Source organism: Psittacula echo (genome assembly GCF_963264785.1).
Source record: "Psittacula echo genome assembly, chromosome: Z".
NCBI classification, from domain to species: domain Eukaryota; kingdom Metazoa; phylum Chordata; class Aves; order Psittaciformes; family Psittacidae; genus Psittacula; species Psittacula echo.
Genome location: NC_137742.1, coordinates 25,469,328 through 25,495,859, shown reverse-complemented (window position 1 = coordinate 25,495,859; position 26,532 = coordinate 25,469,328). Strand labels below are relative to the sequence as shown.

Genomic DNA, 26,532 nt, shown 5'->3' with positions numbered 1-26,532 from the left:
CAGCACTGTTATTCAAGTGACCTGGGCCTTCTGGAGGAGGTGATGTGAGAAAACCACTGCCAAAGGCAAGAACTGGAAGAAAACAGGATTGACTTTTTGGCACTCTGCTGGTTCTGCAGCACAACCCTGAGAAATGAGGGACTGTGATCTGTGCAGTCAACGTTCATCACTCCATGCAAAAGCAATGCAACTTCCAGAAAAATTCTGAGCACAGTTTTTCAAGTCAGTCCTGTACTGTGTTTAACACAGCAGACAGTGTTTAACACAGCACCGGAGGAAGAGAATGGAATGTAACTTGTTTGTGTAAGAGTCACAGGAGAAACTACACTGTCTGTGTAAACAAGAGCAGCCGAATTGCTCAAGGACATTCTGAACTGTGCTGCTGGTGGGTCTGATCATGTAATTCCTACATCAGTCTACCCTTCAATTCCACTAACATGAAGTCTGGCCTTTATAATGATACTCAGGTGCTGATCAGTATATCAGTAATATAAATTAATACCAGAACAAGAAAGCAGTATGACAAAGTAAGGCTGCTGTGACACACGGGTGAAAGATGTACTCATTCTCACTAACCACTGAACTGACTTGCTGAATTCCATAGAAAATATTTAAGGGCTTCAGACAAGAAGGAGACACAGGAAGGCTGTAAACAGATGTAAGGGGAACTACCTCTGAAGACACGTTATTACCCTGTTGACAGGTTTTCACTAAAGACATAGTTTTGTTTTCTTCACAGTATGAAGACCCCAACACACATTATTTTTTCTTAAACACACTCTTTCTCTTTTGAGGCAAGAAGTCTGAATTTACAGTTTGTTTCTGCAACCTGTCAAGCCCCAGACTACTGTTACAGTTCACCATTCCAAACCTGGACTGCTTCCTTTGGTAATACTTGAAGGTACACCTGGCTACAAGACACCTGCCGCTCTGCTATGGTATTATAAAAAAATCAAGTCAACAACACAGTAATGTATGTTGAAGAGGTGAAGTTCAGGTGAGTGCTAGGATGGTCACTGATTAATTACTTTAAGCTTTGAACTGTTGCATTTGCAGTTTTTCAGAGAAAAAGTACAAAAAAATTGTTTTACAGTGGTTTTTTTTTTTTTTTGATTCTGAATCTTCTCAGGAAACACAAAAGTGTCTGCAACTTTCTCTCCTCCCAATTTCTCACTGTTAACCTGTGGATTTCTCTCCTTAAAACACATAATTTGATATAAATTTTCAATTGTAACATCTATTTGCTCACTAAAATTAAAGTTTAGAAATCAGATCTGTTTGCCAAAATGTAACGTAAAAACTGTGTATTTATATTATCTAACAAAGACGGCAAAACACATGACTTTACTCCCCATAAAAAAACATGCTGTTTTTCACCCAGAGTCTTCAAGCTATGTCTGCATTCTAATATAAATTATTTCTGTTTTCCACTACTAATATGAAATGATATTTTTGATGTTCCATACTTAAGACAACGTATGGAATATATCCCTGCTCATCCACAAGTTGCAAGACTTCTCTTTAATAAACACTAAGTACAGTATTTAAGATCTGCATAATTTTCACATATACAGCAAATATTCAAGTCCATCTAGTTTCCTTTATAAAAGCATCTTGATGTAATTTTAATAAAGACAGTATCCTTAAAAATCTCAAATATATAGTACATTTGTTCCTGTACATGTATGTGCAAGATTTCCTGGCAGAAATACGAATATGGAATCCTATGCCTTCCCCATTTACACCTCCTTTGGCAAACACAACTTTGTATCACATGATGTAAGTACCATCTTTGAAGTATTTCATGGATTCTAGTTGCTGAGTCATTGCAAGGACATCCTGAAACCCCGTACTGAGTCCAGACATGTGCTGAAAATAAGCTTCCTTCTCCACTTGGACAGTTAGGTTGTTTACACCAGCATCTTTCAGAATTGCTGTAACCTGAACAGAACAGTACGGTTAACATTAGTATTACACTTTATATGCATCTCCCAGTAACTTGCAGCACTGTGGCTCTGAAGTACTGTAGATTAAAAAAATATCATCATAAAGAATTCAGTTTTCTGGGAAGAGAAGACTAGCTCCAGAGGGTATGGCTCTTCAACTTCTGCATATCGGGTAGTTCTCAGGGTCTTGCATAGGAAGTAAGTATCCTTTTAAGCAAAAGAGAAACCCAAGGCAGACAGATACTAGTAAGCTAGTTACAAACACATGACTAGCACCCAGCTATCCCTACTGCTCACTGCCTGTTTTGCAGCATGAAATTCACCTCACCTACTTTTCTCAGAGCAGATATAGTATCACTTTCAACAGTGAGGAAAAGAAAAAAAATCAAACCACCTTTTCAAATAGCTCTTCATGCAATTCCAAGCTAGCAGGCAAAGGGACTACAGCACTAGAGACCAGCTCTGAGACATTAATAGCTGCAAAAATAATCACAAGCAGCAGCTTCAAACTTCAGTTTACAACTGAAATTAAAACGTCAGTGTCTAAAAGCCTTGCACTCACCTGCTGTACAATTCTCTGTTCCATCACATCCGATATTACTTGCACATGTATTGTACCTGCCACAACACTTGCAGAGTGACACCAAAAATGAGGATCTCTGTATGATATGACTCCCTCTATTTTTTGAATCTGCAAAGAAATTACATTAGCAGCATTTAATTTAAGAACACATTTTAAACTTGTGTATGTACATGGATATTGGTGACAAATACTTCACAGGGAAACAAAGCTGTACAGCAAAGCAGCTTTCCAGCTAAGATATATTCAGAAATATGCAGCACTGAAAAGTCACCTTGCTACTACTGTCAAAGACTAGAAGCTAAAAGAAAAACTAAATGAAAACCCCAGAAAAGTGCAATATTAAACAGGATGAGAAAAAAAAAAAACAACCCCAAATAAACCTACAATTTAGTGTACAGATCCCAGCCGCATCAATGGACAGACTAAAGAGAAAACTGGCTGGGTATTTACCTATTTCTAGGGCATTTGTTACCTCACTATCCGGGATAAGCAGCTATTTAGTTATCATAGCTGGACCTAAGTCAAAGATACAATATTTTCCCACAACTTGTCACTTTTTAAAAATTGATTTTTGTACTTGGTCTGTCTGGGATGAACTTTTTTTCACAACAGCCAGTAAGATGCCATGCTTTGCGTTCTGGTAGCAGATCAGTGTTTGTCTATAGCTGAACAGTGCTTGGGTGCTATCAGAGCTTTCTTGCTTTTCAGCAAGGAGGCTGGCTGGGTGGGCAAGAACTGGGGAGGGGACAGAGCTTGGATGGCTGACACAAGGGGATACTGCAGAGGGATACTGCATGCCAGGCAACACTGCTCAGCAATAAAGACTGGGCTAGAGGAAGAAGGGGGTGTTAGGGCTTCCATGGCGGCTGTTGTTTATAGACTGCCTGGGTACTGTCTGCTGTGCAACCTGGTGCACTGCTTTACCCACACCCCCCCTTCACCTATTTCACACTGAGTTTAAATTGCTCCCCAATTTTTCTTGCTTTGACTCTTCTTGTTTTCTCCTGTTCCACTGGCAGTAGTGGTGGTAAAGAAAGAGCAAGCAAGCGACTGTGTGTATGGATGCCTGGCTACTGGCTGGGGTCAACCTACAGCAAGCATATTGTTTTCCTGTGATGTATTTTTTTAAATGCTTTTCCTATTATATTTTAATGAACTGCTCTTTGATTGTTTTCAGTAAGTATTTTACTTTTCCTCAGTCTCCCAGAATTGCTGTTTTCCCTCATCATAAAGTGAAAGCCCACTCTGCACCTCAGTTTTCTTTCACTACACAAGCCTCTCATAGACAATTTCCATTTATTCTTTCTTGCCCTGCAAGATCATGGAGCAGATGCTCCTGGAAGTGTTCTCATGCAGACAAGTACACATGTCCTCCTCTACTAATTAAGAGGCAATTGCAGGCTCAAGATACAATTCTGTAGCCTGAACTGTACGCATCAAATTTAAAAAGACTGCAGTTTTTTGGGAATTGCTATGTTACTTTCTCAGTACTAAGCACCTTTCCCGCACTGTTACCATACTTATCTGAAATCACAGTACTACACATAAAAGCAAAAAACTAGTTCAAGCTCTTTTAGTTGCAAAATAACTTTTATCAGTAGAGCTCCCAAACCTGTCATATCTCTGTAGAACAGACTTAAACCAACTTGAGATATGAAGTTGTCTAAGACAGCAAAGGCTGTCGTCCTGAACTGCTCAAGTTTACCGAGTATTAAAACCAGCTACAGCTTTTGCATCTGAAAACATTTAGAATTGTAGTTCTGACCTTTTCTAAAGCAGCATGCAGATCTTTCTCCTGATCTGGAGGTATCCTCAACAAAAGCACTTGACACGCATCTTTCAATAGAGGGATAACACTAAGAAAAATCAATGTAGCAATAAAAAGAGAGCAGAGTGGATCAGCTATGAGCCATCCAAATTGCTGAATAAATATCGTGGATACGATAACACCAATACTGCCAAGAGTATCTGCTAACACATGCAGAAACACACCTGAAAACAAAATAAACTGATTAAGTTGAACAGTTCTGTTTAAAAGGTACCTATATGCTCAATAAAGGAAACACAGTATGGCTTAATAAAGATAATAAACACCCCTCAGGCAACTATTAGAAGCAACTATCTTCCCAGCCTGGTGCAAAACCACCCCAAAGCATTTATCTTTTCTATATTTAATTAGAAATCAACAACAATATTTCTAATATTTAATTGGATATCCACGATATTCAGTTAGAAATCAATATTTCAATTAGAAAAAAAACCCCCAACACTCATTTTTACTCGCCAGTGCAATGATCTAAGCAGGCATTTGCAGATTCAACTGAATGTAAATAATCTTGAAATTGTTAGTGTGATTTACATACATAGCATAATCATTTAACTCTATATACAGAAGGACTCATTGATTCTCAGAAGAGGATAAAAATATCACTGTAAATACACTGGCCTGCTAATGTGGTCAGATATTAATGTATCATTTGGGTTTTGTATGCCAATTCTGCTCCAGTTTTGTAAGAAGATTGTCTATCTGTTACTGCTAGGAACTTTATACAGTACACTGCTTTAATGGTGGGTGACACTCAATGGGCATAGGAAAGTAATCTCTAACCATTTGTAAGGTCAGTGCTAGTTAAGCATCAGGATTTTAAAGAATAATGAAATAGCTAAGAGTATGGGCAGACTTCACAAAAAAGCCAGACAACAGAATAGCCAATTTGAATTTGGATGTAAAATAACCAATGGAATATGAGACTATTCACTAAAATGCTTATGCTCTGACAAGCTTACACAAAAAAAAGCATTCTTTTCTAGTTTTTTATAAGCCAGGCAGTTGGTAAATAACTACTTTCTAACTACCAGGGCAAAAATTCCAAGAAGCAGCTCTGCTGTAGTTTTATATATATATTACCCTTCTTGGTTAGCTTCTGATTTTAGAGTTGAAAAAGACAGTTTCATCTTTACCACTTTATCTTTCAAGTCACAGACAGAAACATATTATAGATTGCTGGTATGCATTTGTTCTTTCACTGCTTATCCCTTATCCAAGTGTTTTTACAACCAGAGGTCACATGCTACTTAGAAGAACGGTAATATCTTTATAGATAGAGACCTTGTACTTTATTTTTCAAACAGAACTTAGGAACAAGGACTTCAAGCTTATTCAATAATATTGACAATGACCGTTATTGATACTAGCAAACACTGCAGATTAATGCTTTCTATTGATCCCCAGGTATTACCCTCATCTCAGAAAGCCATGCAAAGAAACATTTCAAGTTATGCTCCTTCAGCTTGAACTCATTAATGAATCAACATTTTGAGAAATTCATGTATACCACACTAAATGGCTGTCAGATCATTTCTGGAGAGAGATTTTAGGAATGATGCATAGCAATGGGTCTCATTCTCAAAATAGTCAAAAGTCTGCTGGAAATCACATATACCATTTACGGTCCAACAATCTGTACTTGCCTCTCATGTTAGTGTTCATGCCTCCTCCAGAAGACCCGTGGGAATGTCCATGACTGTGCCCATGGTCACTGTGTGAATGGCCGTGCCCATGGCTGTGGCTGTGCCCATGGTGAGAATGGCTGTGATCGTGTGAGTGACAGCCTCCCCGAGAAGGCCCATGGGAGTGTGCGTGGCTAAAGGCACAGATACCAACAAGGTTTACGATCAGCCCTCCAACAGAGACTGGCTGTGAGAGGGAGAAAAGTTATTAACTTCACTGCCTCTTCCCAGGTATTCAAGTTTGCTTTCTAGAACATGGTAATCATGAGTCACTGTACACCTAATTAAGGAAAATTGTGAAAGCATTAACATAAGCAGAAGGATTATTCTAATATGGATTCCTCATCATATTCCCTCCAGTATACAAGCTGGTTTCAAAGGAGTTTTCTTCCCCTCTCAAGAAGATCCAGTTCTTCCTAACCCTCTCAAAAACCCCACTCAATAACCATCACCAGAAGGCAAAACCTAATATCCACAAATCAGGGCAAGATAGCAAATTTAGTTTTAAGAAGGGGTGATTGATTTTATTTACTTTCAAGAAGAGATAAAGTGGTTTAAATACAAGCTTTGCTTTGCTTTCACTGGCAAAAAAGAAAAAAAATTGTATATTATATCTAGGACACACACACCCATCTGAAATTGTACTTAGCTGACGAGTAAACCAATGATTGCTTTACTGGCTGAGTTGTACATTTTATCTCTCTATTTTTCTACTCATCCCTTGAAAAGCTAGCAAAAGAGTAACACCAGCTAGCAAAGGAGTTAAGCAAGTTCTGATTGGGAATCATTAGGCCTCTCCTCGGCTATGCACGCCTGTGCTTTTGTGGAGGGGGTAACCTCTCTCATTCCCAAGAAAAAAAATCAGTAGTTAAAATGGAGCAAGCATTAAATATTAAAAAGAAAGAAAAATCAAGCCTTGATTCCAGCATTGCACATTTCTTATTGTGTCTACATAAATACATAGTTACGAAAGACAGCAGGACAGCACAAATCCTTGTGTGTGTGGGTGGAGACAAAACAAGAGAAGCTGGAAATGTGATAAAGGAATGCTTGGATTTGCAGACTCAATTAAAAAAAAAATGAAGAAAATAAGCGATTACATTGGTAAGAAACACATGGAAGTTTGAGAATTTAAGTGGGGAGCCCCTGAAGAGGCTGTTGAAGGAGACACAGATGTAGTTAAATTAACTACACACAGCTTCATGATTGTTTATGCCACACTAACACACTCAGCATAACGTTATGAATCCTGTCTGATTTTTCAGCTTTCTCAGAGACTAACACAAAATCTTTTCCATAATAATTAGCATTGGTATATGTAACAGCAGAATCAAATTTAGTCTTGTACAGCTTATTTCTTTGGTATATTTCATTGTAGAAAGACTACCATCTAAAAGGATTAGCACTGTAACATCTTAGGAAAAAAATCAATTTAGCTGTCATAATTGAATTACATTCACCCCTCTGTAGTTTTGTATTTTAAAACTAGATGTAGTTTGGATTTTAAAATTAGAATATGCCAAAAAGCCAAGGCACACTTTAGATCTCGAGTATGTAATTTTAGTCTGCCTTTTTTTAATTTCTAAATTAAGATGAACACAAACAAACCACTAACTGCCAAAAAAACATTCACTGTGAATGATGAAACTTACAGTTAGCATATTTGTATCTATGTCTGGAGGATCTACCAGTCTGGCCACTGATTCCATGAAGACAAAGAAAGCAATTACCATCAGAAACAGTCCATTAATAAAACCAGAGAGAATTTCTACACGTCCATATCTGAAAACAAACACACGTACTTTTGAGAATGAAGAATGGTTACTCTTAACAAATTTAAAAATTATAATATGTAAAGTTAAATACATTTAATACAGCATTAAAATGGCTTTGATTTTTTTCCCTGAAAGACACAGGGTCAGGTGTCCTGTCTCTGCTCCCTCACAGCTTCTCATGCCCCTCCTCACTGGCGAAGCATGAGGCTGAAAAGTCCTTGATTGGACTAAGCGCTCCTGAGCAACAACTAAAACATTGGTGTGTTATCAGCATTGTTCTCAGGCTAAAGTTGAAAATACAGCACTGCAGTAGCTACTAGGAAGGAGAAAAATAACTGTTACAGCTGAACCCAGGACAGTATATAAAGTATATAAACCTGCCCATTCAAGACTTGAAACTGCTAAACTGCTATGCAATTTAACCATACAGATTTTGATTATGTCAGCAAAATTGAAATCCTCATATGAACGTTGACTTTCAACATGTATTTCTGTGTGGCACACATACATACATGGAGCAAGTCAACTTCTAAATAATATTAACAGTGATAAAGTTTTATTTGTAGAGACAAATGAAGATGATATTTCAGACACACTTTCACAGAGGTAAGGGATGAACAGCATGAACACAAATGGAAGAGAAGAAACACAGCAAAACACCGACAGACACATGCACCATTAAAACATTTGAAAGATTCTCTATAGCAGGGCGTTTTGAAAATGAGCAAGTAGTATAATTTTCAGATAGTCCTTAAAAACCTAATATACATACCCATAGGAAAATATGCGAGTTGCTTTCCATCTTGTCATCAGAGCTGCAAAAAGCCCCATCACTAATGCAGAACAATCAAAAAGCATGTGAAATCCATCAGAAATAAGACCAAGGCTATTGGTCCATACACCATAAAAAAGCTCCACAAAAGTGAAAGCCTGAAATGAAAAAAAAAAAAGGCAAAAAAACCCCCTTTATTTTTGCCTTGAATATTAACTTGTAGCTTGATGTCTTGGTAGCTAGCAGGAAACTCTTTTCATAGGACACTCCACAGTTTTGAAGGGTATTGTTCGAAGTATTTCTAGAACATTTTCTCCTCCTCCAACAAAATATAAGTGATACATTCCAAGTCTATGAAGAGACATTTCTGAACCTACCCTCTCAAAAGCCTTAGACTTAAGGAAACAACCCTCTGCAGGAGTAAATTAAGTTTTCATTTAGAATTTTAAACTAGCATTGTGCACACAAAATTTTAAGCATTTTGTCATTCAACAGTGTAACAACTCTGGTCTATACATCTGTTCTGTAACAATTTTCTTGACAATTAGTTGACTGCTTAATCTTATGAATTAGTTTTGAGAAGGGTACACAAGCAAACATTTTTAATACATAAATTTTCCCTATATGGTTTACTATTATTAACTGGTATGCCTATAAACTTTCCAATCTTTCATATTCCATAATAGAATTCCTTTAAGTTATCATGAGTACTTCCTCCTGTTTTCCTGGATAATTGCCAAGGGGAAAAGAGAGATCTTTGCAAATGAGGTCCTATCAATTTTGCTTACTGAATCATTTTTTCCTACTTGAGAGAGAACCTAGAAATGAAACCAGCCTCCTCCAAAATGACACTGATTAATCCCACACTTCTTACTTTATTGTCCCCATCCTTGAAGACCCTATCAGTTTCAGCTTATCTGCTGGTAACATTGAGATACTTCAATCTTAAATGTACCATTGTACAAGTATTTACTTACTGGTATAAGAGTTACACAGAGAACCAGACCCACAGTGTGACAACAAATCAAAATGACCTTCCACTTACTTTATCGTAAGAATTTGTTTTAACATTTCATCTGATAAAACAATGCTATCAAGGGTCACTTTAAAGACAATAATGGGAACCTTTTAAAGAGTAACTCTTCTTACTGTACTATGCATGTACTACTGTGATTCGGTTTGAAAATAAGAAAACAAAACCCCATGAACTTACCAGGTTTAGGCACAAGAAATAGAAGATCTGCCTAGAGTCATACTCCTCAAGGATTTGTTTCAGTGACTCCTTAATAAACCGAGGTAATGACTGCGAGCTCTGCTGTAATGCATCACCCATGAAGTTATAGAGAGGAGTGCCTTCAGGGGAATAGCCAATAAGGGTACCCTTTTGCCCTTTCCTGGAGGGGGAGGACAGGATATTGGCAGCTGCAAGGAAAGTATTGAAGTTTTTGTTGCTGTTTCTAAGCTTCACAGCTACTTTATAACGTGTTTTACCAGCAATCAAAGCTTACAGGAAATATGAAGGCAGCAAAGTGATTGTCAACTTCATCTTGAGGTTTATCATTAGATTTCATTGCTATGTAAGATTAGATCATTACTTCCTCAACAGAACAGGCCTATTACCTCTTCATCCAAAGGACTTTTGCACACATCCCTTTTCTGACTGGCTCCCCAGTCACACGAAAAACAGATTTATTAAAAGATAAATAAGAATACGTACATAAAATGAAGAAGACAGCACTCACTACCACCCCTCCAGAGAGAACATGCTCTGTGCTTTCATGGTGTGGTGGCTTGTTCATAGCTCGAAGCTGGTCTGTTATTGGATGTGTCCAAAAGTTGCCGAAAAGCAGTGCACTAATGAAAGTAAGAAAGGATCCATATCGAGCACATGTGGAAGCTTCCATCTTGACAGAGCATATGGATTCCACATAGAAATCCAGGATCACAACAAAAAAGATGACTGTTACGAAAGGCATGATGACAGAAGACCAAGACTCTACTTTACTCTGCAACAAAAAATACATTTCAAACAGGGTTGCTCGCCATTACATGTGGTTATATGTACATTAACTAGCATTAAATATAGTTCACTTTCATTACAAATGTTTTCAGCAATCCATCACAACATAAATACTTTTATACTTTCAATTTTATCATATAAACCCAGAATTCCAGATATAGAGAGACACATATAACTAATATGCACCACAGTACTTTATTTTAAATACTTTCATGTCCTCACAAGCAATGCTACATGCAACACCATGTTTGCAAGTATACTCTCCCCTAAGCATGCAGGCATAGCAAATATGTATTTAAATTACAACAATCTACTCCTCAGGAATAAGAAAGCCCTGTATTTATACAGTCATAAATACTTGTGCAATGATAGTATATGAATCCAGGATATAGTATCTGAGCTAGAAAGATGAAATAAAGTTATCACACAAAAAAGGAAATTAAGATATCACACAGATATACATCAAAATACAGAGGGAAAATTTCAAACAGAGCTTACTACAAAAATAAAGACGGCAACTTTGGTAATTTTAAAGCTATTTTAAAAGAAAGATGTAAACTGCACTTCACAAGAAGCATTATAAAAAATGATTGATTTTAGTACTTGCTATCTTACCTCTGTTGTCAGAGAGAGGACAATGACCCAAGGGGACAAAAGAAGGACGGAAACAAGATGAGACAAAGCTTGAAGACGCTTGGCTCCGCCTACATCTACAGACAGTTTTCTGGAAGCCATGTGAAAACCAGCCTTACAGCACAATGCCAGTACCAGAAGCAGTACTCCTCCCTGGAAACACAGAGGGATCCTGTCAGCATTTCTTAAGAGCCAAATACCTAACTCCAAAGTGACTGAAAAAAGATTAATATGCTCTCTTTTAATTTATCAATAGAATCCACAGGCAGGCTATTTACTGTAATTGTTACTCTAGTTAAAAACAGTAGCACAGCACATGGGGTTATACTTCAGCTGTACATAGGATATATACCATTATAGTATATAGGATATATACTATTCACAACAGCCTGGTATGACTTGAAGTTTAAAACTCTCAATAATGCTAACCCGTATACAACAGTGATTTGGTGTGAAGAGCACATGAGGAAAAAGAAAAATCACATGAAACGTGGCTTTCCATCTTCCATTATTAAAAAAGCGTTGGAAGCATACATAAACCCCAGAAGTGCCATGTCACCTTAGTCTCTAAGCTTCTCTTAACCTTTTTATCCACTTACCTTTAATTGCACCATACCACATTTCTTCACAATATTTCCTTTCAAAATTGTTCTATAAATGAATCACAAGATATACAGCATCTCATCTCCCTTAGGTCACAGTTACTTTACACACAGTTAACCAGTTTCTCGTAACATTTGATTTATTTTTACATAAATACTTTCTCAGCTGCTCCATATATATTTTTTTCCCCTGCTTTTGTCCTCAGTGCAGCCACTTTATCAACAAGACTAAGCTAGGGTTTGGCTTGTGGTACTGAAGCTGCTCAGAGTCAATCAGGATGTAAAAATTACAGTGCTAGTTCAGTTCCAACGTGGAGTGGGGATGATGAACATTTTGGTTTTGATTTAGGTTTGGATTAGCTCTGAGTTGGTGAAACTGTTACCTACAAAAATTAGATATTAGCCAATAAAATACAAGTTATTTACCTTGTGATCTGCAACACCCAGGAAAGCAATTATTGTATACAGAACATGGGTAAGAGCACTGTCATGATGCCCCTCAGCTAAACAAAAGAAAGTTAAGGCAGGATTTCATTTGATAATTTTTTTTTTCCTTTAATCCAAAGAACAGGTAAAGGCAGTAGAAGACCACAGAAAGCAGAAGTAAGCAAACTGAGCTTTAGGGTTTGTCAGATCCTTAAAATTTAGAAAATATTAAAATATTTCCACAGAAAATAACTAGTTAAAAATATGTGTTTGTGTGTGTGTACATTTTAAAACATAAGACCATAGTCGCTGCTGAATACTGCACAGCAGTATCATGGTACAGGATTTAAGTTAATTTTGGCAACCAGACTTCGAAAAATATACTCAACAGCATTAAAAATTAGATCAATTTTCATAAAAATCACTAAAACAGTGATGTATGTAAAGTTTCATCTTTCCAGTTTCTAAATATTTAAACTTTAAAAAAAAAAAAAAAGAGTAATTGACAAGTACAATGCATCAAATATTAAAATCATAGTAACTTTTGGGAAAACTAGAGGGCACTTTAACAATTAATTTACTTACTGAAAACTCAATTGATTAATCGATATTATCCCTGAATATACTATTTGCATGTTTAATTCCATGTTTTCATCCTTTCTTGACTAAGTTTACTGTCACTTTGTTTTTACTGCCCATTGTTAGATGTACCACTTTTTGCCAGTATGCTTTACCATGTTGAGATGACCTGTTGAAAACCTACTTCAGAAGTACTTCCAATTTACTCAGTGGCTTTGAAAGCATGTTAGCCAGCTTCCATTTTTCAGCTTAATGTCCATTATTGTTGGAGCTACTGCAGGCTACTTCACATCACTTTTCAGCCCAGCAGAAGAACTGAGATTACCACATTTGCAAAAGCACAGCCAATCTTTCAGATACTCTCTGTGATACCTGAGAACTCCTGGCAGACAGGAAAAGTCTGGAGACTGGAAAAAGGGAAACACTGCATTCATTTATAAGAAGGGTAGAAAGAAAGACCATGGGAACTACCAACCTGTCAGCCTCACCTCTGTGTCTGGGAAGACCACAAAACAGATCCTCCTAGAAGCTGTGCTAATGCACATGGAGGACAGGAAGGCGATTCAAGACAGCCAGCATGGCTTCATCAAGGGCAAGTCCTGCCTGACCAACTCAGTCGCCTTCTGTGACAGAGTGACTACAAAAGTGGAGAAGGGAAGAGCTAGAGATCTCATCTATGTGGACTTCTGTGAGGCCTTTGACCAGGTCCCCCCACAACATCCTTCTCCCTAAATCTGAGAGATGGATTTGATGGATTGACTTCAGTGGATAATGAACTGGCTGGATGGCTGCATCCAGAGAGTAGTGGCCAATATCTCAAAGGTCTGGATGGAGATCAGCGGAAAGTGGCGTCCCCCAGGGGTCTGTATTGGGACCAGTACTGTTTAATCTCTTCATCAATGACACAGACAGCAGGATTAAGTGCACTTTCAGCAAATCTGCAAATAACATTGAGCTGAATGGTGCAGTCCACATGCCTGAGGGACAGGATGCCATCCAGAAGGACCAAGACAGGCTTGAGAAGAGAACCCATGTGAACCTCAGGAGGTTTAACAAGGCTAAGTGCAAGGTCCTGCACCTTGGCCAGGGCAACCCCTGGTATCAGTATAGGCTGAGGGATGAAGGGATTGACAGCAGTCCTACGGAGAGGGACTTGAGGGTACTGAAGGATGAAAAGCTGAACATGAGCTGGCAGTGTGCAATTCCAGCCCAGAAAGCCAACAATGACATGGGCTGCATTAAAAGAAGTGTGACCAGCAGGTTGAGGGAGGTGATCCTGCCCCACTCCTCTGCTCTCATGAGACTCCAGTTGGAGTATTGTGTCCAGCTCTGGAGTCCTCAGTAGAGGAAGGACATGGATCTGCTGGAGTAAGTCCAGAGGAGGGACACAAAAATGATGAGAGGGATGGAGTACCTCTCCATGGGAAGGCTTGAGAGGGTTCAGTATTTTTAGCCTGGAGAAGAGAAGGCTCTGGAGAGGCTTTTCCATAATGAAAGAGGGCTTCTAGGAAAGATGGGGACAGACTTTTTAGCAGGGCCTTTTGCAGTAAAACAAGGAGTAATGGCTTTAAGCTAGAAAAGGGGAGATTCAGACTATATAGAAGGTGGTAAATGACCCATCCCTGGAAACATTCAAGGTCAGGTTGGACGGGACTTTGATCAACCTGATCTAGTTGAAGATGTTCTGTTGTACTGCAGGGGGGAGTTGTATTAGATGACCTTTAAAGCTCCCTTCCAATTCAAACCATTCTGTGATTCTATGTATCTTTCTGCATATACAAAAAAGACTGCCAGCCAGCCTGTCAACCATTTACTGCACACACTTAGGCTACAGTCATTATGTCTAGAATTTCTAATGAAAAAAGATAAAACTGGTTAAAGCTCTAGAGGGCAGGGGGCCCAAGAATGCAGGCTGATATTCAAGGATTACGTGCTGCAAGCTCAGGAGTGTTGCATCCCGACTAGAATGAAATGGGGCAAGAAGACGAGGGGCCTCCATGGATGGATAAGGAGCTGCTGAGAAAACTCTGAGGGAAAAAAGCTTACAGAAGGTGACATGGGGACAGGCGGCCTGGATGGAATACAGGACCTTGTCCAGGAAGCTAGAGATCAGGCTGGGAAAGCTAAGGCCTAGTTAAGAGTCGAGTCTGGCCCGGATGCCAGGGGTAACAGGAAAGGCTTCTGTACGTACGTCGCAAACAGAAGACAGATAGGAATAATGTGGGCTCTCTCTGGAAGGAAATAGGAGAACTGGCTACCCAGGATTTGGAGAAGGCTGAGGATCCCAATGACTTCTTTGCCTCAGTCTTCACTGGCAAGTGCTCTGACCATACTGTCAAGTCTTGGAAGGCAGATGCAAGGGCTGGGAGAATGAAGATCCCACTGCAGGAGAGGATCAGGTTCAAGATCATCTTAGGAACCTGAATGTGGACAAGTCCATGGGACCTGATGAAATCCATGAGTGGGTCCTGAAGGAGCTGGTGAATGAAGTTGCTCAGCCGCTGTCCATCATATTTGAAAAATCACGGCAGTCAGGTAAAGGCAGTCAAGTAGAAAAAGGGAAATATAACCCCCATTTTCAAGAAGGGAAAAATGGATGACCCAGGGAACTACAGACCAGTCAGTCTCACCTCTGTGCCTGGCAGGATCACGGAGCAGATCTTCCAGAAACCATGCTAAGGCACATGAAAAACAAGGAGGTGGTTGGTGACAGCCAGCATGGCTTCACTAAGGGGTAAATCCTGCCTGACCAATTTGGTGGCCTTCTATGATGGGGCTATGGAACTGGTGGAAAGGGGCAAAGCAGTTGATGTCATCTACCTGGACTTGTGCAAAGCCTTCGACACTGTCCCACATGACATCCTTGTCTCTGAATTGGAGAGACATCAATTTGATGGGTGGACCACTCAGTGGATAAAGAACTGGCTGGATGGCCGCATGCCAAGAGTTGTGGTCAGCGGCTCAGTGTCCAACTGGAGACCAGTAACGAGTGGTGTCTCTCAGGGATCGCAGTTGGGACCGGTCTTGTTCAACATCTTTGTCAGTGACATGGACAGTGGGATTGAGTGCGCCCTCAGCAAGTTTGCCAATGACACCAAGCTGTGTGATTCGGTTGATACGCTGGAGGGAAGGGATGCCATCCAGAGGGACCCTGACATGCTTGAGAGGTGGCCAGTGCCAACCTTATGAAGTTCAACAATGCCAAGTGCAAGGTCCTACACCTGTGTTGGGGCAATCCCAGGCACAGCTACAGGTTGGGCAGAGAAGTGATTCAAAGCAGCCCTGCGGAGAAGGACTTGGGGGTGCTGGTGGATGAAAACCTGAAAATGACCTGGCAGTGTGCAGCTGCAGACCAGAAAGCCAACAGTGACATGGGCTGCATCAAAAGGAGCGTGACCAGCAGGTCGAAGGAGGTGATCCTGCCCCTATTCTTTGCTCTCGTGAGACCCTGCTTGGAGTATTGTGTGCAGTTCTGGTGTCCTCAACAGAAGAAGGACATGGAGCTGTTGGAACAAGTCCAGAGGAGGGCCACGAGGATGATCAGGGGACTGGAGCACCTCCGTATGAAGACAGGCTGAGAAAGTTGGGGCTGTCAGCCTGGAAAAGAGAAGGCTGCATGGACACCTCATAGCAGCCTTCCAGTATCTGAAGGGGGCCTAAAAGGGTGCTGGAGAAGGAGACTTCATCAGGGACTGTAGCGACAGGACAAGAGGTAATGGGTTAAAACCTAAACAGGGAAAGTTCAGGTTAGATATAATGAAGAAGCTCTTTACTGTGAGGCTGGCGAAGGCATTGGAATGGGTTGCCCAGAGAAGTGGTAAATGCTGCATCCCTGCTGTGTTCGAGGCCAGGTTGGAGAGAGCCTTGGCTGACATGGTCTAGTGTGAGCAGTCCCTGCCCATGGCAGGGGGCTGGAACTAGATGATCTTAAGGTCCTTTCCATCCCAAACCATTCTATGATTCTGTGATTAACAGATCTGATGAAAAAAGTTTTCTAGCAATCCTAAATGGGTTGATATGTGCAAATGGGCAGGGAGATTTTACAATTTAAAATCTATAGCTGTGTTCAAAGTTATCAAATTAAGCAATGCCATTTATTTGGCTGTAAATACTAATATTTAGGTGTAAAAGTAAGATGTTATGCTAGAACATTATTAGTAGAGAAGATTCCTATCAAGAAAAATGTAAGCATATTTAACTCAGTGCATTCAACTTTACGTTCTCCCTGCTCCAGTAATAACAGGCACTTGCTTTTACACATAACAAGAAAGGATACGATGTTCTGCTATTTTAGCCATGAGGTCATCATTATCAAAAAGCAGTAAGCAGATTACAGCTATGATGAAAAATGCAGCACCTCTTGTCTGTTAAAAAAAAAAAAAAAATAAACCAAACACAAAAAGCAAACAAAGACCACTCAGAATACTTTTATAATGTGCTGTAACAGTTTAACATAAAAAAATCCAGGAAATCAGTTCCTTCCTTCCTCCCCTCTCCCGATCAAGATAAACGTATTTTAGTTCTGTGAGAAAACATGAGAAAAAAACCCTGCTACTTAAGCCTGATGATTTAATATTTTGTAGCATCAAGGAACTGTGAAGAAGATCTAGTGGACAAACTGTAGAATTTTGTCTTAGGGGAATAAAGGCTAGAGCACTGTACAAAGGCTATGAGTAAGCAGAGCTCTGAAGCAACTGCTTTTATGAGGAATGGTCAGAAGCAAGTATGAAATCTCAGCTTGCAGAGCTTTCACCACCCTGACTTAAAACACTGCAATTTCGGTAGTCATCATCTTGGCAAGACACTGAGGTCTACACCTAAAAAATAATATTACAATTAATTTTCTGAAGCCAAATATAGCTATTACATTCTTGTTTCAGAAAGTCAGCTGTCTTCTTCTCTTTGCCACAGTTCACTTCATAAATCTGAAATATTCAGAGGACAGGGTTATCACTCCCTTGTTTCTGCTGCCTCGCACATGCAGCTTAACTGCCAAGTGTGGTCCACTAAGGTACAGATTGACAAAAAACCTCTCTACACCTTTGGGTGACTGGCTGAAGATAAGATTTGTCTTCTAGATAAAGAAATTCATGCTGATTGCTATAGCATCTCAGATTGAGGGGGGGCAGGGGTGTCGGAGCAGATGACTGTGCTATTCACTCTAAGAGCACCCTAAAAGTCATTAAGGGACTCCAGCAGCAGTTATGAGACAGAGATTTCAAAACTCCCAGCCTAAGGCAGCACCAAAGCCAGCCTTCCTCTTACACAAGAAGTACTCTAGCCTCAGGTATATGATATTGTAAGGCGTCCTTCTCCAACTACCACTATTTTTGAGTGAAAGTGGCCAAGATTCCTAGGTGCTGGGATAAGGTTATTCTATTTAGGGCTGATTTGGCACAGTTAGAGAACACCTTGTGAAATTGTATGTAATGGGACTCAGACAAAGGATGTCAGAAGTACAGATTTCTAATTACATGAAGGACTGTGCCCAAGTATTCAGCACACACAGGCTCATGCAGACATTAAAGTGCTTAAGAGAACCTTCTGGCAGAAAACAAAGTATGCGAAAAGCTACTGACACTGAAAAGGCTAGGCAAGGATATGGAGACTGTACGGTGGGACTGCACTGCCTAAAGCGCAGGACCACTACACGCACATATGTCCTCTCATGAGTTTGAACCCCAAACCATGTTACAAAGATTGCTGAAGTGCAAAAATAATTCTCAATATTCTTTTCCCCATATAAACACAAAAACTTCTCAGGCATGTGCTACAGATCGCCAACAGCTTCACCCACTGTTTCTCTCTTAATGTTGTGCTTATTATTTCACTAATTAAACTACACAAAGCACAGTTTCTATGAAAATAGATCCCCAACACCATTCCAGGTAAAGAAGTACCTGAACTTACAGCATTCAGTATTTCTTAAATTTGATAAAGTACATTTTTAAATACCTTTGCTGGTCCTCCACCTGAGCTTGTGAACAAGACACTAAGAAGTGACAGCACAACCACATCACTGTGCTCAAACAGCAACAATGTCCTATAAAAAAGTGAAATAAACACTTATGTCCAGTCACAAGGAGTTTACATCACAAGCTTGATATTTACTATTTCAGCTAAAATTCAATGACAGAGCAGTCAAAGACTTAGCCTGTGATTTCAACACCAAGTTTAAACAATTCAAAAGGATAAATGCAAATCTATTTGCCTTCAGCAGCAATAGACCTGGCTGTGGACAGCTAGACATATCACAAATCAAGAACTTCCTAACTCAAGGAACAGACTAAAATTATTCATTTACAGACTGCTTTAAACTGTACTTTCTTCTAATAACACAAGATACTAACTTGATCAAGATGGAGTTGTTATTCCTATTACAACACCTCCTCTAAACCAAAGTTTCTGGTTCCCTGAGAAAAAAGAGGTCTGGTTCTGTTGTATTACATGCTGTTTATTGAGATGTTGATGATCTAGCAGTTTATGTAACCTAAGAACCTCTTAATTGCTGAAAATAAGAAATTCTAACTTTCACACCATCTTCTTCAGATTGCAAAGGCTGACTAACAAGCTATACTGACAACTTTCCAGAGCAGAACATGGAAGTAATAATCGCTGTCAAGTTAATCAAGTGTTTCTGTCATTCTCTGCATACAAATACAGCCTGCTAGGGCCCACGTTACTGGCTCTGTTTGGGAAGACTGCCAGCACCCAGAAACGCACTACAGTATTAAGAAATCCTGTTATTCTCTGGTATGCCTTTTCCTTTGTTGAGGCTAAAACCTCAACTTCCTACAATATACAATTTAAGACTTTACCTGCCTCTCGCTAATGAAAGATGCTTTCTAATACATTAACCTTCATTTTTGGAATTCTCATGTTATTCTTTAATAGTCACTCAACACTGCTAACAAACAGCACAAGTGATTTTACCAGGGGTATATGTATGCACTAATGCTACCCAATTCCACCACAGCATTGGCACATGACCAGACAAAGAAGTGCCCCGTAACAAATGCAGAAACTGATTCTAGTCAGCTGGTACGGGAATACAAGCTGCTACCACTAGCTGTCAAGCCATGGACTTCAAACAGCTAATTAAATAATTTGGGTTAAATTAACGAGACTATGGAAATTACAAAAACTACATTCAGTGTAACAGCCAGTTCTCTTGTTATATCATTCACATCCGTAGTTCAAGCACTATAAAGAATTCCACCAGCATCCTCTCAAGAATGAATAAAGAAAATTACAAGTTCTACAGAGAATTATACATAGTTTTTCCCAAGCACAACAGAGTTCACAGGAAAAAGCATAAAGATTTACTTAAAACTTCAAACACTAAAGCAAGAGGCTGGCATTATGGGCTGATGGACAGAAAATAATAAACAACGCAACAAGACATGGGGAGATCACAAAAAATAGCTTAAAAAGAGAAAACATTCTTCACTGGAAATATATAATTACCTCAGTGGTCCACAAAGAGTAAGGCCAAAAAACCACAAAAGTGAAATGATACATCCCACAATAGCATGCTTAAGAATTTTGATCCACTGCAAGAGAAAGGTATTTCATTATAAATTTCTCTACAGTTTCAAAATAAACACCCCATTATTAGCATTTTTTCAGCAGGGTAGCTGTGGAAATAGAGTGTAAAACAAATGCTGTGCAAATTCTGCAGAATTTAGAGTATGATTATCTTCTTTCCTACTTTGCCAGGCAACTAAAGTTTGTTTGGACATATTAAAAACCAGAATTACTTATTTCTTTTTTTACCACAGTAGTAGATTTTCTGGTATAGCCTCAAGTCTCTTTAACAAAAAGCCTGGAAAAAAGGCTGAAAAAAAATCAAGTTCATTTATCTGTCAAAGATGCTGGCTATTTTGTAATTTATTGTCTATATATCTGATAAACACTTACTGAACTAGATCAAACATCCAAGACAAAGAGACTAAGACCTTAAGTTGACAAATATTTATGCATATATTAAATTATTTCTTCATGAAGCATGTTGTAATTCAGCTATTCAATACACTATTAACTTTAAATGTAAGTTTTTGAATAAAAATAATTCCTTTTGGAAATACACAGAAGAAGACAAAGTGCCTATGGCAAACATCATCTTCAAATCCAGGAATAAAAAATGTCAGCAACAGTGAAACTATAAAGGGACAGATTTTTCTGAATACAAATCAAAGATGCAGTTTATACCTGTCTAATCATGAAAGCACCTGACATACGGCAGTCCTTCAGATTCCTTCTACTTAGCATGTACCCCGATAACACTGTGCACGGATCAGGTTTTGTGCATGCATAAACTGAAGAGGAGTATGAAGCAGACGAAGAAAAATTGTTTCTTATAAAACAGCAGGTTCCAACCTCCCCTGCTCTAGCTTCTCAGGATACTAGGAACTGAACACAGATCTGAAGAGCAGTTAGATTAGCCCCTCATCACAAAGCACCATGCAGAAAGCACTCTTTTGGCATAGGGAACATGACTGGAGCACTCTGACATTCTGGCAGTCCCAAAACTGTCCTACTAAACTGTCAGAATTAGCAAAGCAGAATAAGCTCTTTTTGAAAATCCAGTCCTCAAAACAGATGCTTGTATGAAGCCAAGGACCAATCTTTTTACAATACTCTCAAAAGGAGCTGACAAAATCTAAAATACTGACTTGCAAAATTTTATTGTGCACTACGCACAAAGTTATTTATACCCCTTCTGGAAATTGCAACCGTATCTCCCAAGTGGAGTAACCTTTGTTCAGCTTTCACTTTTGGCAAGAGCCAAGTTGTCAAGAATATCTATAAAGATGTGAATCACTATTACATAGACCAACTCACCTGGCGCTTGGTTACCACTTTTCCAGAGGAGAATGGTTTTTGAAACAAAACCATAAAGAATGCAGACCTGTTAAAAGGAGAAAATTTTCTCTATTAGTGTATTAGCACTCAGTTTTTTATTCAAAGCAGTTCCAAATAACCAGGTCTCTCACATTAGGCTCAGTTTACAAAACATCTTCCTCTATATTTTTCATGAGCGGGCCACACTGACTACACTCACTGCTTTTATTTTCCCTGCTGCATTATATGTGTCAGATACCAGTATAAATGTGATGACAAGTGAGCTTCAGTTCTGGTAAACTTTAAAGGTGAGTTCTTTAGAGAATGGCTAATGAAAAGTCTACCTATGCTTTACAGATTTGCTGATCTCAGAAGTTTTGAGGAGAAATAATACTATGTTTTCATTAGCAAGATACATACACCCACGTATATGGAACGTGAATACACAGTCTTGTTGAAAATGGTAAGAAACAGCACGTGTTCCTCAAACAGGATCACGAGCGAAGAGGAAAAAGACTATGATGCTTGTGAATATGCAGGCAAGGGGAGCACGTAAGCAAGAAGGCCAGAAACGTAAACAAATTTGAAATAAAAGATAAAACTGAAGTTCCAAACGTTTCAACCCTCGTAAGTTTATTAGAGAAATGCTCTTCCATATCTTATCAGTTAATCATGAAGCAGGATTGCATCTGCAAAGGTTGTTTCTGTATATTGGCTATCAGTTTCTATACTGTAGCTTTTTATCAGGGGAAAAAGAGCAGCTGAAGCTCAAAAAAACTACAGGAATACAAATTACAAGGAAGAAAGCTCGTCTTCTACAACCTTGAGAAAATTTGGACATGCCCAAGCCTCCTATAATCAGCACTATCATAATGTGATCAATTTTGTAGTAGCAAAACCACTTAAGTTTCTTGAGGGTACGGAGGAGTTAGATTTCTGGATAAACCAGGAGATGGGCAATCACCAAATCTATGAAAATTCACAAAACCAAGTACCAGATTCTGCACCTGGGGGGGGTAATCCTGGTTAATACTGTATTAATTGCAGGGCGAGAGGCTGGAGAGCAGCCTCATTGAAGAAGATCACAGAAACACAGAATTGTTGGGAATGGAAAGTACCTCTGGGATCATGCAGCCCAACCCCCTGTGAAGGCAGGGCCACCTAAAGCAGGTTACACAGGAACACATCCAGGTGGGTTTTGAATGTCTCCAGAGAGGGAGACTCCACAAACTCCCTGGGCAGCCTGTTCCAGTGCTCAGCCACCCTCAATGTAAAGATCTTCCTTGTGTCGAGGTGAAACTTCTTCTGGTTTACTTTATGGCCATTGCTCCTCATCCTGTCACTGGGCACCACTGAAAAGAGCCTGGCACCATCCTCCTGGCACCCACCTTTGAGATATCTATATGCATTAATGAGATCCTCCCTCAGTCTCAACTAAACAGGCCTAGCTCCTGCAGTTTCTTCTCATAACAGAGATGCTCCAGAGCTCTGATCATCCCTGTGGCCCTGCGATGGACAATCTCCGGGACACAGGACTCCAGATGTGGCCTCACCAGGGCCGAGTAGAGGGGGAGGGTCACCTCTCTAAACCTGCTGGCCACACTCCTCCCCATGCACCCCACGTTGCAACTCGCCCTCCTGGCTGCAAGGGCACACTGATGGCTCATAGTCAACTTGTCATCCACCATCACTCCCAGGTCCATCTCAGCTGAACTGCTCTACAGCAGGTCAGCACCCATCTGTCCTGGTCCTTGGGGTTCTTCCTCCCCAGGTGCAGTGCCCTACACTTGCCCTTGTTGAACCTCATTAGGTTTCTCTCTGCTCAATTCTCCAGCCCATCAAGGTCCTGCTGAATGGCAGCACAGCCTCCAGGCTTATCAGCCACTGCTCCCAGCTTCGTATCGTCAAAAAACCTAATCTGGAGGTCTGTGTTGATGTCAAGTTGAGTATGAGTCAACAGTGTGCCCTGGCAGCCAAAAGGACCAACCATGCCCTGGGGTGCATCAAGAACATCATGGCAAGCAGGTCAAGGGTAGTGACTGTCCCACTTTACACTGCACTGGTGTGGCCCCACACTGAGTACTGTGTATGGTTGTGGGTGCCTCGATATAAGAAGGCCATCATGCTATTACAGAGTGTCTGGAGGAGGACAACTAAGATGTTGAAAGACCCTGAGGGAAAGACTTACAAAGAAGTAAGTCACTTGGTTTGTTCAGTTTAGCTAAGACAAGGCTCAGGAGGTGCCCTTAACACAGGCTACAACTGCCTCAAGTGGGGCAGCAGAGGAGGAGGTGCTGGCCTTCTCTCTATGGTGACCAGTGACGGAACATGAGGAGATGGAAAAGAAACTGTTTCAGGGGAAGTTGAGGTTAGACATTAGGAAAAGGTTCTTCACTGAGTGGGTGGTTGGTCACTGGAACAGACTCCCAGGGAAGTGGTCACAGCACCAAGCCTGTCAGAGTTCAGGGAGCATCTGGACAATGCTATTAGTCATATGGATTAGTTTTAGGTAGTCCTGTGAGGAGCAGGTGGTTTTACTGATGCTCTTTATGGGCTGCTTTAAGCTTGAGAGATGATTATTAAATTATAGCAAGCAGACATACAAAAGAAAACCATTGCTATGAACAGAGTATTTCCTGGATCCACTGCTATGCCTTCTCCTCGATTACTCTGTAACAACATAATGCAGGGTATAAGCTTGATGGTGACAAATAACACCGTGGACAAGGCATGCTGTTAGGGCGATGGACAAGGCTTCCCCCCCCCCACACTCACCCCAGCTGCACTATAAAGATAAACTGCACGAGATGCACCGCTTTCAGGAGATCGTAAGATTCAAACAGACCCACGGCTTTCAAACACTTGGTGAAGCACAGCAGCGCGATGTACCGGGTCAGCCTGCAAGAGGAGAGAGAGCAGTTAAGACCCACCGCCGCGCACTCGCCGCCGCTCCGGGCCCGAGCCCCGCCGCCAGCCCTGCCCGTCCCCGGGGCCGGGCAACAGCAGCCCGCCGGCTACGCGAGGCGACGCCCGCTGCTGCCCAGAGGAACGTTCGGCGACTGGCAGCCCCCTCGCCGCTCCCCCCCGCCGCCGTTACCGGGCGCTGGGTGCATCCACGGGCCCCAACACGCCGCCGCCGGCCAAGGCCTGCCCGCTGTACTTGTCCTCCATGGCGGGGCGGGCGGCGGGCGCGGCCCGGAGGTCCTGACCGGGAAGGGTGCGAGCGCTCAGGCTCCGCTAACCCTCCGCGGCCGCCGCTTCCGCACGGAACCGTGGTAGGCCAGCGGACAGCGTAAGCCACGGCCAAAGGGCAGGGAGCGGAGACGGGAAATCGTTTCCGGGGCACGGGAAGTTGGGGATAGCTTTTCCCTTCCCCCGTTGCCCTTTTCCCTCCGTTCCCCCCTTCTTCACGTTCCCCCCTTTCCTTCTGCCTCTTCCCCCCTTTTCCCCGTTCTCCTGTACCCTGAGAAGGGGGCTGTATGGTATCATCTGGTATCAGAAGTATAGTGCAGCCGTTCTAACTAATAAAACGATATTTACCAGTAACTCATTTTCACAGAACACTTTTCTGTCAGGGAATAGCAGGAATTGGCTGCAGTGAATTATGTCACCCCTTCCTTTCCATCTGAAGAAGTTGGTCTATATGTACATTTGTGCCATTTGTTTCATTAAAAGGGAAAGTGAATTGCAGAATTGCGTTTTCTTTTTATGCAAGCCTGTCTATTTTGTGTTCTGTAGAAAGCCTTACTGTCCTGACCACTATCAGGATCAAGCAGCAGGAGAGGATCTTCCTGCTCATGGCTCTGAGCTAGTAAGTGCTTCCACCAAAAATACATTCAGTCTTTCACTTTTTTTTTCAGGACCATTGCTGCATATCATTCACTGAATATCTCTTCTTTTCTTCTTCTCTCCCTTGAACTTTACCAGTCTGGTGTGGTCCTAGTTTCCTAGATGAATTTCTATTTACGCAGCTTGCTGTGATCATATTTATTGTTTAACACCTATCAACTGAAATGGAGTCCACCCCCAGCAGCCTGGTGATTCTGTCAGTGAGCCAGGAACCCTGGCACGTGTGCCTTGTGAGTTGCAGAAGCACTTTCATTGCTTTGAATAACCAATTATTGGTTCTCGCACCTGTGGCAGTGCTTATAGTCATCCTCCTTCCCTTGATGCCACCCTTGTCCACTTTTTGGACAAGGCATCAACATCATCATGCTTCTACCCACATCTGATCCTGCTTGCAAAGCCACTGTATGGCTGTTTCTTCATGCATGCACTAGGTTGCTCAGGGTTTGCTGACAACAGTCACAAAGCTGGGAAGTCCTCCACAATGGTGAGTTTTGGTGTTTATTTATTTACCAACACCCAGTTGGTGTCACCTCACCTCCAGTGCGCCAGTAGGGTCTCTGCACAGGGATTACTTCATTCACAGATGAAGTGGAGCAATGTGTTGGGTGACACACCGACTGTGTAACAGTTTGCACAGATGCTACAGAGGAGCACAGGGGACTAATATGTGCAGTTCAGACTTATGGGAAAATTGAGGCAGGATGTTGAAGATGTCCGTATGGTGAGCTAGCAGCTTTCTTCCTGGTTTCAGAACATCCCAACACATAGTTTTGGTCCTTACATCAGCACTGAGGCAGAACAAAGAAATCAGAAATCAACGTGAAGGAAGGTGGAGTAGAGGAGGAATGGCACAGGGAAAGGGGTACAGATAAGTGTCTCAGAGGGGAGAGACTGGAGAGGTGAGAAGGAGGAGGATATAAATACTGCTTTGTCCATTTCAAGTCCACTTCTGTGTTAAGTGAATCTGAGCAATTGCCAGCTGCATTCTTTTTG

At 40.9% G+C, this 26,532-nt stretch overlaps 1 protein-coding gene across 1 annotated transcript; it reads right to left on the bottom strand.

Annotated features, from left to right (window-relative positions):
* Positions 1-1,770: 1,770 nt before the first annotated feature.
* On the bottom strand, positions 1,771-24,863 carry SLC30A5 (solute carrier family 30 member 5; the record flags this gene model as incomplete). The annotated part of the gene is made up of 16 exons (XM_080637772.1): positions 24,788-24,863; positions 24,466-24,588; positions 21,691-21,757; positions 20,314-20,399; positions 18,802-18,889; positions 17,123-17,210; positions 12,268-12,344; positions 11,222-11,392; positions 10,304-10,592; positions 9,800-10,008; positions 8,587-8,744; positions 7,692-7,821; positions 6,001-6,226; positions 4,295-4,521; positions 2,509-2,637; positions 1,771-1,941 (listed from the first exon to the last, which is right to left on the bottom strand). Exons 1-16 carry the CDS (start codon positions 24,859-24,861, stop codon positions 1,771-1,773), a joined length of 2,313 nt encoding a protein of 770 aa, XP_080493898.1. The 5' UTR covers positions 24,862-24,863.
* Between the last annotated feature and the right edge of the window lie 1,669 nt (positions 24,864-26,532).